The sequence below is a fragment of the Panthera pardus genome, unplaced genomic scaffold, assembly GCF_024362965.1.
Source record: "Panthera pardus isolate Hobbes unplaced genomic scaffold, ASM2436296v1 HiC_scaffold_17, whole genome shotgun sequence".
NCBI lineage: Eukaryota > Metazoa > Chordata > Mammalia > Carnivora > Felidae > Panthera > Panthera pardus.
This window is the reverse complement of record NW_026526732.1, coordinates 110,488,303-110,502,426: the sequence shown is the minus strand read 5'-3', so window position 1 is coordinate 110,502,426 and position 14,124 is coordinate 110,488,303. Positions and strand designations below refer to the sequence as shown.

Genomic DNA, 14,124 nt, shown 5'->3' with positions numbered 1-14,124 from the left:
TCAAGCTGCATGACCTTTAGATTATTTCTACAGTAGTTATTTCTTGATAAACTTTGATAAAATGTGTAGAGAATTTGGGGTTATATAATAGGGCAGCCACGAGCCTGGTATTTCCTTATCAGCGCATGGAATTTGAGAATTAGTCTAGGAGACCATATGGTTAATATTGTTTCAGGAACCTTCCCAGGGTTCCTGGGAAGGTGATAACTTACATGTAGCAGGAAGTTGGTTGAAAGATCTATAGGAAGGACATAGAGTCACGTATCACTTACTCCTCCCAGGGAAAGTCTGTCGTCATTGCAATCCTTGAATGGATGAACTAGCGTTCACCATTTCCCGGTCTGGTCTTTCAATTTAGAGGCTATCTGGTTTTTAATACTGTGAATTTTCAAGTTACAAAGCCCACCTTTAAGAAGATAAACACACTCAGATGCTTTGTCTGCGGTTGTTAGCTAGAAGCTAATTAAGTATTGGAATCCGTGTGCTAAAAGTGAAGCTGTTATCTGAATAGTTAACATTATACCATTTTCTTGACAATAATTAAGTAGCACGCATGTGCTCACCCAGAGGAGTGATCAACTCATTAAGACACAGGTTAAAAAGAAGCAATTATATCACTCTTCCTGAGTATTTGCATTTGAAATAGGACTGTAGAGAAGAGGGTAACACTTCAGTTCAAAGAAACACATCTCTAATGGTAAAGTTTTGATATTGTTATGCTTAATTAAACGGTCTTCCTTTTTTCCTATCCTTTCGGTAGGATGAAAAAAAAGGATGTGTGATAGTAGATAATTGGAAAATAAAGTCTGATGTTAGAAAGAATGATTCCACTTAAATTGGAATCAAGTTTAGGTTAATTTTTAGTCCTTATAAAACGAGTGCAATTCTGAGAACTTGAAAATGTTAATAATCTTTTTTTTTCCTTTCTCAGGTGTATCCTCTTTAAGTATTCAATTTGCCAAACTCCCAAAGGGATTAAAGCATTTAAATTTATCTAAAACCTCATTGTCACCTAAAGGTACAGTATATCTTATTTGTTGTATGTCTGTGATATTTCTGCTACACCATGCTACCTTTCCAAAGTTAGAATTCTTACTCAGTTATGTACCTGTATACGTATCGCAGTTCTCTGTTACAAGATAAAGAAATTGTGTAATTGGAGTGCTCATTGTCTAAGGCGAAATGCTTTCAGAGTAGAGAATCATTTTGAAATACGGTCTTTATAACTTCTTCACTTTCAGCCAGGGAGTGCTGCTTCCTGGGCTGCCTCCGGCCTCACATTCCCAGAGGCAGCTGGTTGTGTTTTCTCGATTCATCCTTGGAAGAACTTCAGCCTTCCCCTCTGCTTCCCCTGCCCCCGCCCCCTTAAAAACCTGCTGTCAGATGGATGGTCTCCGCCCAGTCACACTGTAACTCTACCCCCTCTCTCCTGCTCTGGAAATTGCCTTTCCTCTGCCGGGTTCTCTTCTGACCCCACTTACTGTCCTCTCGGGGATCTAGTTGCTCAGCAAATCCTGCCCGTTCTCTTAACGTTTCCACATCAGCACCCCTGTAATACTCGAAATATTGCTGCAGGCATTGTGCCTTTGTACCTGCTTTGTCTTCTGCTTGCAAAGTCTCTCTCTCTTCCTATACAGGGAAACCTGCCTTTGCCCTCCTTCGTATCTCGTATCTCTCTTTCCCGTTTGCCTCCTTGACCACTCGCACCAAGCACTTCCCTTCTGACGCTTCTGGTCACCAGATGCGTGGAGGTTTTCAGTCACACCAAGCGATTCTCTGTGACACCAGCTGGGGGACCCACAATTTAACTCCGTTCTGACACTATCTACCCAGAGGTTGCATCAGAGCCCGCACATTAAGGGCTCAGTCCCACAAGATTGCTCCCATTCCCCTCCAGACGCCATTTGCGAGCCTAGGTTATTGGAAGTTCCAGAGACCTCAACTTGGGGTTGACTCCTTGGCTAGAGCGGCTCACAGAACTCAGGGAAGCACTCATGTTTACTCGTCTCTTAGAGGATATGATGAAGGACACAGAGGAGCAACCCGGTGAGGAGATACACTGGGCCAGGTCTGATAGGGTCCTGAGCCAGGAGCGTCTGTGGAGCTGGGGTGCTCCCCCCTCCTGGTGTGGATGTGTTCGCCAGCCTGGAAAGTCCCCAGAACCTGTGCTGTTGACATTGTAGGGAGGCTTCCTCGAACTGACGTGATCAATGACTAACTCTGTCTCCAGCGCTCTTCCTGGAGGTGGGAGGTGGAGGAACTTAAAAATTTCAAGCTTCTAATCATGGTTTGGTCGCTGTGGGGACCAGCCCCGTCCAGGATCCCACCCAGGGTCACCCCATTAGAACAAAAGATGTCCCCGGTGCTCTTATGACTTAGGAAATTCCAAGGGTTTAGGGGGCTCTGTGCCAGGAATGGGGCAGGGACCAATATATGTGTATTTTCTATTCTCTCACACATCACCTTAAATTCTTGGAGAGCTTCAGCTTTTTTTTTTTTTTTTAATAAAACACTCATTTGTGACCGTCTCTTCTGAGACGTATCCCTATTCCCGTGACCTCAGTAGAATTGCTCTTTCCTTTGTGTTACTTCTACAACACACGATTGATCGCATTATTACTTCTGCATCCGACATTACTATATAAATGCTGTGTTCCCCTCCTAGAAAGGGGCTACCCTGTCCCCTCTTATCTCCATGTCTCCGGCGCCTGGCACAGTGCCTGGGCCACGGTCGTGTTTAATGACAGTTTCTTGAATTGAACAATGTGCCATTTCTTTTTTTTTTAACATATATTTTTTTAATGTTTATTGTTGAGAGAGAGAGAGCATGAGCAGGGGAGGGGCAGAGAGAATGGGACAGGGGATCCGAAGTGGGTTCCACAGGGATAGGACAGAGCCCGACACGGGGCTTGAACTCACGAACCGTGCGATCATGACCTGAGCCGAAGCTGGACGCTTAACCGACCGAGCCACCCAGGCGCCCCCAAAAACTTGGCGTTTCTTGAACGTATCACTGTCTTTCGAGGGCTGTATGCGGAGGGCCTGAGTGTCAGTTCTCAAGCAGGGGGTCTGGGGGGCCTGATTTTTTCACTTAACACGAACATGTCTTCGAAGGGCCTGGTTCCTCACTTACGTCATTTGTGAGATGGAATTAAGCGTAGCTACCTCATCAGAGGCGGGGACACCAAGTAAGTTAATACACACACAGAGGGCACAGGGGCCTGTACCACCATCATCGGCATCATCCGCAGCATCTTGCTGTGTCACATGTTGTCACATGCTTTCAACCCCGGTGTCCGCACCCACAGATCTGGTGAATTCCTGCTCCCGCTCAAGACTGAGCTTGTGTCTCACTTTCTCCTTGAAGCCTTCTCTCAGTCACACCCCACGCGGTCAGATTCTCCTCCCTCTCTGTCCCATAGCCCTTGGCAAATTCCTGTTTTAGCATGTTTCCCACGGTGTGTTGATTGTGTCCTAGCCCGGAGCTTCTGGACGGTCAGGGCTTTGCCTCATGCGTTGCCGTGTCCCTGGCGCTGGGCCATTGCGGGTTCTTACCGAATATGTCACAGGTAGAGCGCAGTGGTCCCTTGGTGATGTCATACCCATGCCGACCACACAGTTACTCTAAGAATGATTTCAAATTGGGGTGGTTTGTGCAAGCCCCATGATTTCACGTGCAGACATTTAGATTTAGGCGCCAAGGTGACTTTTCAAAGGGGAACATTTTTCCAGGAGTCCCTGTTTCCTGTGCCGATGCCTGAAGCTGTCCAGAGATCATCAAGCAGAGTGCGGGCCCACGATGTTACCACTCTCTGCTTCTAATCCGTTTCGTAGAAACCTTCTGATGATCATCAACGCACTGTCAGTTTACGGCAGAGACTTAGAAGATACCGCAAAGCATGAATAAGAAGGCCACAATTCCTCGCGATGCCATCACCAAACCATGACGAGACTGTCACTGTTGACAGCTCGGCGCCCATGCTTCCATACTGTTCTGTCTGTACGTAGTTTATCTCTGTGCCTACGTGCAGACGCATGTGCGCCTATGGTATTCCACTGCACTTACCATTTCATAAACTTTTCTTCCCACCCAGGAGTGTATTGTGATCCGCTATGACCACAAACCCATGATTACTCTCGGGGGCTCCGTGCCGTTCCAGTGCGTGGAAGACGTTCCCTACTTTACATAAATGATCTGTGACCATACGTTTACGTGGTTTCTAATTCTTCAGCAATGCACACAGTGCTCACGTGACTTCCCTGTGTTATTATCGATCATTTGTTACTTTCTTATTTAGGAGAAATTACATAGAACTGCTGGCTCAAAAAGGGTGTGCATTTTTGTAAAGCTTTCTTTTGATGTTTATTGTCAAGCTGTCCTCTGAGTTATTTGTACCAATCTCCACGTTCCCACCGCCACTCGATGCTGTTCTCCTTCGTTGTTTGTCAATCATATCGGCCAAAGTGTTCTGATACTTTAATTTTACTTTCTTCTCTCAGTGCTTAGGTGTATTCTCTGCCCCCCCCCAACCCACCCCCATATCTTAGTCATGTGTCTTTCTTTTGAAGGAAGTTGCTAGTTTCCATCCATCATTGCCTCTGTTTGCCACATTAACCTTTTTTCTTAATTTATGTGAATTCCCTACATGTTAAAAGTATTAATCATTCATCACGTGTCCATAGGTGTCACTTAAAAATTTTCTTTAAAGTTTATTTATTTATTTTGAGAGAGAGAGAGAGAGAGCAGGCGAGGGGCAGAGAGAGAGGGAGGATCCCAAGCAGCCTCCGTGAGGTCAGTGTGCAAAGCCCAATGCAGGGCTCAAACCCAGTAAACTGTGAGATCGTGACCTGAGCCAAAATCCAGAGTCGGCCATTTACATGACTAAGCCACCCAGATGCCCCATAACTTTTTAAAATTTATTTATTTTTTGTTGAGGTATAATTGACATATAACATGATATTAGTTTCTGGCGTCCAACATAATGATTTGATATCTGTATTTATTGTGAAGAAACAATCACCGTAGTAAGTCGAGCTAACGTCTGTCAACACACATAGTTGTATTTTTTTTTTCCCCAGGTGATGGGAACTTTTAAGATTCTACTCTTAGCAGCTTTCAAGTACACAGTACGGTATTAACTATAATCATCACGCTGTGTGGTCTCTTTTTTTAGAATAGAGGTACTCTTAAAAAACAACTTGAATTTATTTATTTTAATGTATGTGTTCATTACTGTGAACCAGATAGGGGGATGTGGAGATCATTTATCGTCCCAAGGACAAGTGTGGGGTCTGGGGTGCCTCCATGCCACCACTCACTGTGTTCCTGTGTCTCAGGCGTCGTGAGAGTGGGTGGGGCCCCGTCCTCTTCCTTGTGGGTGACCTTCCTTCACAAGTAAAGGTCACCACACCATGTTTCTCTCTTCTCTGCAATAAAATGCGTGTTTTGAGAATTAATATTGTTTAATGATACTCTGGCCCAAATGATTTTACGCTGCCCTTCCTAAGATGGATATCTTGAAATGCTGGGGATTTTGTTTTTAATGGATTTCTTAAAAGGATTTCATTATTCTTGCAGACTTTTCCCATTGTATCTGAAAGGTTTGCAGATTCACAATAACTCAGATTCCATTGCAGTTTTAATCTTTTGCTGAACTTGACTAACGTTTGTATTTTAATTCTATGAAAACATTTATGTTCATGGCTCCGTAATTCAAGACAGATTTTTTTTTTTTTAAATCTCCCCATGACATCCCCACTGTCTCCAAATACCCTTTCTCTTCCTCAGATGTTAGCTCAATGAGAGTTTTCTGGATTTCTAGTAAATGTCCTGCTGGTTGCCAGATTATGTCAAGGCAGGGCCATCTGGTACCACCTTTTTTCCAGCTGTAAACACTCCAATAATACATACAAAGAACGGTCACGATCACTAGACGGCCAGAATCGGGAACGGCGTGTAAATCTGTGTTTAGTTTGGGCTGTAAGAGCCCTGATTGTTTCCATCCTATATTTTTGTAATTTCCTGCTCTTAGTGTGCTTGTTAACACGGGCCTCACGTGGACGTGGCCTCAAGAGGTGGGAGAGGAAGCCCTTCGTTCTGTTTCGGGAGCACGAAGCCGAGCGGAGGACGTAATTCTCTCCTGATTCCGTTCAGATGTTGGCCCGCTGCCAAGCGCCCGCGCTCATCGAGGAGCGTTTTGCTGTCGAGACTAATTTGACCTTCTGGTTTCGGAATTTATTTCTCAAGTTTTGGTTTCACCTCCCTAAGGAAGCGGTTTTACACATGGTTTTGTTGACGAGAGAGAGTCTGGTATTCTCCAGGTTATGCCGTTGTAAGGCACGCTAACGCTGCGGGATAGCGCAGACTGAAGGAAGTTGGTCGCTTAAAGAATCGTGGGCGTTACCTTCAGAAATTCACCTTCTAGAGTCCATTACCAGTTCCTTTTATCTCGCGTAATTAATCAAATCTCCAGCTTCTTCACTGCCCTGCACCTGTTTCTTAACCTCTTTGACGGTACTGACCTCTCCGGATTGTGATTACTTGACTGTGTCTCCCACTGGCTTCTAGAGGGTAAGATAGGACCCCCTGGGCCTCCGGAGCCCATGCCTGGTCGGCAGTAGGCTTTCGATAAAGTTCTGTGGCAGTGAAGCGGTATTTCTTGTGTAGTCTGATGTTTCATGCTGGAATTTATTCCTTTTCCTTCTTGATGGTCTTTGGAAGTTTTTGAGAGTGATGAATGGATCTTATTTATGTTTATTTCCCAATCCCCAGCAGTTATAAACGTTTTACGAGTGCTAAATAAATGTTGAATTGACAGCCAAGAATTTCTCCCCCGCCCCCAGGACTTAACTGGGATGTTTTCCCTCCACACCTCTGCGTCTTCTCCCTCTGCGTACCCAAGTGCATCCTCACCCTTGAGAAGTGGCTCACTCGCCTTTATCAGGCACGTCCTGCTGTGGGTTCTTGTAACTACCTGGTCTTACCTAAAAGAGAAGATAATAACCCCTTCATCAGTACGATACACCAGGCATTCTAAAGTTAGAGCAGAGGACTGCTCCGGGCTGGGGCTGTATTTGGAACCCTCTGCTTCTTTCTTGGAGCGCCTGGCTGCAGCCTGCCGCCGTGACCAGTTCTGGCTGTCGTTGGGAGGCCCCACCCTCGTCCTTTCTCCTGAGGAAGACTCTGTGTGAGGTGGACGAACAGCCCCTTCCCTGTCTCCCTGTAGGGTGGTTGAGACAGGCTGGGGTTTTCAAGGAGAATGTTACTGGAAAAAGAGTTACAAATGTGCATCCAATTTAGAAATAGCCATATTTCCAAAATATATAGATTGGAACCGTGAACTGTAGAAACGTGGGGAGCTTGGCCGTATCCCATGTCCCCGTTACCTTGAGAATGAGCATCGGTGCTGATGTGTGTGTTGACCTCTCTGAAGCCCAGTGAGCCACCAGACTGTCTGGGCCCCCATTTTGTATGCAGTGGGAACCTCCCAGAGCCTCTCTTCCCTCTTGGAGAGAAGCGACCTGATGAAGGGCTGCCTACTGCAAGGCCTTGACCAACAGGCCATGACTGTTACCCACACAGAAAAGAACGTGGCCGTGTCCTCACGGAACATTCTTGCCCTCCTTGTGTATTTATTCTTTGTTTTTGGAGGTTGGTAATACCCGTTCGGTTCAGCTCAGTTGACTTTGACTTGAGCCATTTACGTTTCATGTGTAAACAGTGTATGGAGTGTTAATTATCCATTTTTCTTTCCGCTTCTTTCCTACGTTGTATACAGATCATTTTTTTCGCTCTTTGTAAAAATTCATTGCCCTCTGAATTTTGCCCTGAGTACGTATACGATATATTAGGTAGACCAGTGATCTACATCCAGTATTAGCTTCTAAGTACTTTAGTTTAGTCCCTGCAGCTGTTTCCAATTTTCCACGTTCTCTCCAGCGGCTTTTGGGGAGGGGTGCTTTTCCCGTATTCTCCCTCTCCCAGTCTCCATCCTCTCTCCACTCACAAAAGCACCTCCCTTCCTGCGCCGTCTCTCTCCCCAAGGTCACTTCTCCGTGCCGCGTACCTGCTGAATTCTGTGGTTCAGGTTGTGCAGACTGTTGTGTTGATCCTCCAGTCAGTTTTCTAGGAGTGTAGGGTGGTTTAGTGTTACTCTGGCCGTATTTCATGGATATGAGACACACAAAAAACTTCCATGCTGTTCCGCCATCTTGGCTCCTCCCTCCCAGCTTCTAAGTACTTTAAATAGGCTGAAGTGCCGAAATATGTACCCACCTCGCTTAAATCCTGTGCGCTAAGTCAGGAACACCTAGCAGAATTAAGAGAAAGATAGAAATGACCAGTCAGACTTGTGTGCATCATATTAAGACTTCATAGTCAAATCCTTCCCGTCCACATCAGAAGAAGAGCTGAACGAAGCCAATTCTGTCTCTTTCCCCTACTCAGTGAGAGGGCTGTGTCTGTGAATAACCTGTTCTTTCTGAGGGGATGTCAAAAGAAGATACTCCTACCTTTTGGGGACGGTACTTGTGGGTAACCTCAGTCCTGCCATTTGATGTGGCTGCCGGGTCATGTATAGAAACTCCCAAACCTCATTGTGTCCCCTGGAATGGATATTGAGCCTGGATCTTCTCCATGTTGCAGGGGTGAATAGCCTTTCTCAGTTCCTCAGTGCCAACCCGTTGACCGCCACCACCCTTACCCATCTCGACCTCTCAGGGAACGTCCTCCGCGGAGATGACCTCTCGGTACGTTTTCCTTCCCCACGGGCAGGTTCAAAGACGCTGTATTCCATAAGCCTGGAATAATTTCCAAACGTGGCTTTCCTCATCTCCCCTTATAACACTTTCACATCATTTAGTTATGAGCTTACGAGCTGTTTTAGAGAAAAATTCCAGAGCCTTCCTTAATTAAATGTAGTCTAACACATAGGTATTTTTACCCCCTTCACTTAATGTTGCTGAACTACGAATTCTTTTTGGATATACTTTTTCTGACGGACCTCTTTTCTCTTCATTTGAACCATTATTGCGCCTATGAAAGTTGATAAGAGAGGTTGGAAATGTAAACTTAATGATTTTGTCATTAGATAATACTGTTGAGACAGGTGAGTTTTTTAATAGTTAGTTGGAGGAGGATATGGGCATAAAGTCCTCTCCTATATTCCACAAACATAGTAGGGTGAGTGGAGAGTTGACAATAAATTGGGGCCACTCTTTAAGGAGCGTGCCTTCTTACGTGTCTCATGTGTGGCTTTCCCTGTAAGGCAAGGAAGATTGCCACTGTCCATTTTGTAGGATTTTTTCCCCTCTGCCTGATACTCGAAATCATTTTAAGCAATTCTTTTTCCTGGGATGCTGTGACTTTTTTTTTTTTTTTAATGTTTGTTTATTTTTGAGAGTGTGAGCCGGGGAGGGACAGAGAGAGACGGGGACAGAGGGTCCGAGGCAGGTTCTGGGCTGACAGCAGCGAGCCCAGCGAGGGGGCTTGAACTCATGGACCGTGAGATCACGACCAGAGCTGAAGCCAGACGCTTAACCAGCTGAGCCACTCAGTCGCCTCCCCTGAGGGGCCACGACTTTTTCCACGCGTTGCCCCATTTTAGTTGTCACCTTCAGTGATGATTCGTAAATGTGCTCCTTCCCAAGATGAAACAAGGAGTCCAGTGTGGAACCACTAACACATTACAGTGACAAAGTAGAGGACTAGAGAGAGCAATAAAAGAGAGCCTGAAGATTAAATATAAGACTCTGCTAACATAGGGGCATTAGTAGTCACTCAAGAGAGCAAAGTAGCTCAGGACTTTTTCTCTGGCCAGGAGTGGGTCTTGTCCCCCAGCTTGCCTCTGGGGAAGAAGTAGAATGATGAGGCCTGGGTGAGTGGGCCTCAGCCCTAGACAGGCTGATGTTCTGGGATCCCTGCAGCAGGTGCAGGGAGGGGCTTACCCAGCCCCGTGCCTTCAGGGCCAGCAGCCTAGCAGGACCTGCCTCTTTGGACGAGTGTTGGCCAAGTAGGGTCTTGTCACCAACGGAGGGTGATTAGAGCTCCCCCAGCTGGTGGCCGGGAGTAAAACCACAGTCAGAGCCTGAGAGAAGCAGAGATCTTTAGGGAAGCGAGAGCAAATTATTTTTCTGAATCAGAACTTCTCATAATGCAGTCTGCTGTGTGTGTGTGTGTGTGTGTGTGTGTGTGTGTCTAGTGAAAGTACTTACAGGCTAATCATTTGCTTTTCTGAGTTCCTTGGTAGAGAGGAGTTTTCTCAGGCATCATATAGCCAAGCTGCTGCACTGAGAGTCTTTGCTAAGGACGAGGGCATCTCAGCGTAAGCTTGTTTGGTTTTGCAAGGACCTGGTGTCATCCAGTGAGGCACGGGACCGTTAGCTATTTGCCTGGTGTTGGGAGCTTGCACTTGGTTGGTTATTGTGGACTCTGGCGGTTTCTACTCAACACGGGGCGATTAGAGAAGAACAGGGCTCTTAAACTTGTTTGATGGTCTTGCACGGGATTAAGGAGAGACTTTGGGCACCGTGACCCCTTGAAAGCTGACGTGTTTTAGCTCTATGTGAGATTAAACCTAAGCGAATAGTGCCGTCAGACCCTTTCTTGTTAGATTTTGGAAGTAACTAAGGATAGAAAACTCACGGTGTTGGACAGAAGAGAGAACAGCCTGAGACCATCTTAGGGTGCAAACTGAAGTTGGTGGACCTTTAAACACTTTCAAAAGTGATTAGCATTTTGATAGGGCGAGTGCTATGCAGGTGATGTTTTAATCTCAGCAGTTAAAATTAATTAGCATCGCTCCAAAATGATGAAAATGGAGTTAATCAGGAAAACTAAGTCATGTGTAACAAAAAGGGGGCTGGTGGCCAAGAGTTCCTTTGGCCTTTTTTTTTTTAAACTCAAACGTAATTTTATTTTTTAAAAAAGTGGGGTTTTTTGTGTTTATTTACTTTTGAGAGAGAGAGACAGAGACAAAGCGTGAGCAGGGGAGGGACAGAGAGAGAGGGAGACACAGAATGGGAAGCAGGCCCCAGGCTCCGAGCTGTCAGCACAGAGCCCGACACAGGGCTCGAACTCACGAGCTGTGAGATCAGGACCAGAGCCGAAGTCGGCCACCCAACCGACTGAGCCACCCAGGCGCCCCAAACACAGTTTTATTTTAAATATTCTTGGCAATACTGCTCTCGGGGAAGGCAATGGAATGACATTAAATTCTGCTAATCCTCTTGGGAAGAGTAGAGAATGAATACGGGAGGATTTGGGCAACTTCATTTTAAAATATTGACTGTGTGTGTGTGTTTCCAGATCCTAATGTGGTTTTTTTTTTTTTGTTTTTTTCTTTCAAGTCCATGTACAATTTTTTGGCCCAGCCAAATGCCATTGCTCACCTGGATTTATCTAATACCGAATGTTCCCTGGACATGGTAATATTTTTTGATATTGCTCTGGCGGTCTCAGAACAGCCGTTTGGGCGGGATACGGAGGGCTTTGTCTCTAACAAAATATTCCCCTAGATCTAGAAATACTTGGAACTAAGAGTGCCTTCTTTCTTTTTCAGGTCTGTACAGCTCTTCTCCGAGGATGCCTTCAATATTTAGCTGTGCTCAACCTCTCCAGAGCTGTCTTTTCTCACCGGTATGGGTTTGTACCTCCATCACTGTCACCTAGGACTGCCTTCCTCTCAGAGAAGGTTGTAGCGAGGTGGAAATGGAGGGATGAAGGATGCGTGTTGGTTGTGCGTGAAGGAAGGTGACCTTAAACCATCATCTATGAATATGAGCCTTAAAAGTGCAAGTTTTTGTATCTTTTCTCACGGTAGTCTGATGTTCTCGGTGACCCCAGTCTGCCTGTGAGAACTGTCTGATAACTGCTGCTCTTATGTGGACGGGCACTGTCCCTTAATAGAGTACAAACTCTTTAAAATTTTTTTTTAATATTTATTTTTGAGAGAGAGAGAAAGAAAAGAGTGTGAGCCGGGGAGGGGCAGAGAGCGACAGAGGCACAGAATCCGAAGCAGGCTCCAGGCTCTGAGTGGTCAGCACAGAGCCCGATGCGGGGCTCGAACTCACAAACCGTGAGGTCATGACCTGAGCCGAAGTCAAACGCTTAACCGACTGAGCCACCCAGGCGTCCACAGTATAAACTCTTTTAGAAGGTACTTCTCAACAATGAACTTGGAAGCAAGTATGAACAACGAGTATAGCCATCCCCAGATGAATGTGTTCGAATTTGTACAAGTGGAGATCTGTGGGTAAAATACAATGAGCTCATTGGCTGCAAAGAATATAGCGGTAGCTTTAAGGACTTTATGAAATGTCTTAGCTTCTCTGACATCACTCCTTTGATGGGGTTGGCTTTGTTTGGCTTTGAGACATTTTGTTTCTTCTTACCTTTGATTTTCTCCCGAAAATATAATGGATTCCCAGGTTATTTCACAGAGTCCGAATAACCAACGGGGAATTTTGCCAAGCCGGAAGCGGGCTACCGGGCCGGAAGCATCCCTGCTCCTGTGACCCTCCCGTTTTGTTTTTCAGGAAAGGAAAAGAAGTGCCCCCCTCCTTCAAGCAGTTTTTTAGTAGCTCCTTGTCTCTGATGCAGCTGAACCTTTCCGGCACCAAACTGTCTCCTGAGCCCTTAAAGTGAGTGCTTAGTTCATGTTCTCCACAGCTCTTCTTGGTTTTTGGCTTTTGGGTTGTTTTTTTTTCCTTTTCAGGTTTTTATTTAAATCCTAGTCAGTGGGCATACCATGCAGTATTGGGTTCAGGAGTAGAATTCAGTGAGTCATCCTTACGTACAACACCCAGTGCTCATCACAGGTGCCCATCCAGCCCATCCCCCACCCGCCTCCCTCCACCAACCCTCTCTTTGTTCCCTACAGTTAAGCATCTCTCGTGGTTTGTTTTCCTCTCTCTCTCTCTCTCTTTTTTCCCCCATCCCATAGCGTTTCAAGTTGTTTGTTATTATGAATGTGCTTGAGGGAAGGGAAGAAGACACAAAATCCTAAGACAGACAAGGCAGATGAAAATCCCTTTTTCACTTCGGGGCACAAAAAGAAATTACATTCTTTTTGCCTACATCGTGCACTGTTGATATTATTTGCATCTTCTATGAAAAAAAAAGCCTGGGGCGCCTGGGTGGCTCAGTCAGTTAAGCGGCTGACTTCAGCTCAGGTCATGATCTCGCAGTCCGTGAGTTCGAGCCCCGTGTCGGGCTCTGTGCTGACAGCTCAGAGCCTGGAGCCTGCTTCGGATTCTGTGTCTCCCTCTCTCTGACCCTCCCGTGTTCATGCTCTGTCTCTCCCTGTCTCAAAAATAAATAAACGTTAAAAAAAAAAAAAATCTTCCTTTGGTTTGTGACCTTGGCAGTTGTCAGTGACTTTCTTGCAAGTTGTGTTCCCAGGTACCATTGCCTTTATATTAACCTCTGTTGGGCCCGTTTGATGTATATTCATGTGTGTATATATGTGTTTCAGTTAATATTTATTCTACATATCTCAACTAACCATAGTAATCTCTATACACAGTGTGTATGCAACAGAGTCGGGTTTTAGGTGCTGTGGTTCCTGAATTACCCAGGTCGGTATAGGCTGTTTCATGTTTTTACTTAGCGGCCATCTTAGGTTATGGGTAATACCCTCGTGGGGGGCCTGGTGGTGAAGTTAAACTCTTGAGGTAAAATAAGGCTCGAGGCTAATTTGACATCCTTGAAATCTCTGTTCTGCATTGCCAGCAATTAATGAAAAGGGCTATGAAATCAAATTCGCTTTGAGCCTAAAGAACATATTTTCAAGTAGTTACGAGTACGTACTTTGTCACATACGCTCAAGTGCACGCACAGATTTCTCCTTTCCCCAGCCGGCGTGTCAATGAGCATTTAATTCTTCCCCTGTCATTTGTATGAAATGTTACGATTGATGTCTGCTCTTCATCTTACTAGCAAATTAATCTTTATCTAAGTCGTAAGGTGCCCTTTTTCTTTTTCTTTTTGAGAGGTGTGAGAGTCCTGGTTGTGGCATCTCACATGGCACCTTAAGACTCAAACAAGGGATGCCCCTAAGAACAGTAGATCCAGGCAAGTGCAAAGACAAAAAACCGACAGTATGGCAGGCCTTTTTTTTTTTCCAC

The 14,124-nt window shown here is 45.5% G+C and overlaps 1 protein-coding gene across 1 annotated transcript in view; it reads left to right on the top strand.

Annotated features, from left to right (window-relative positions):
* CARMIL1 (capping protein regulator and myosin 1 linker 1) overlaps nucleotides 1-14,124 on the top strand; it is a 308,280-nt gene that overhangs the window by 172,310 nt on the left and 121,846 nt on the right. Inside the window, 5 exon segments of the mRNA XM_019425299.2 lie at nucleotides 932-1,018; nucleotides 8,645-8,748; nucleotides 11,347-11,424; nucleotides 11,559-11,635; nucleotides 12,535-12,639. Coding sequence (XP_019280844.2) covers nucleotides 932-1,018; nucleotides 8,645-8,748; nucleotides 11,347-11,424; nucleotides 11,559-11,635; nucleotides 12,535-12,639 — 451 coding nt within the window.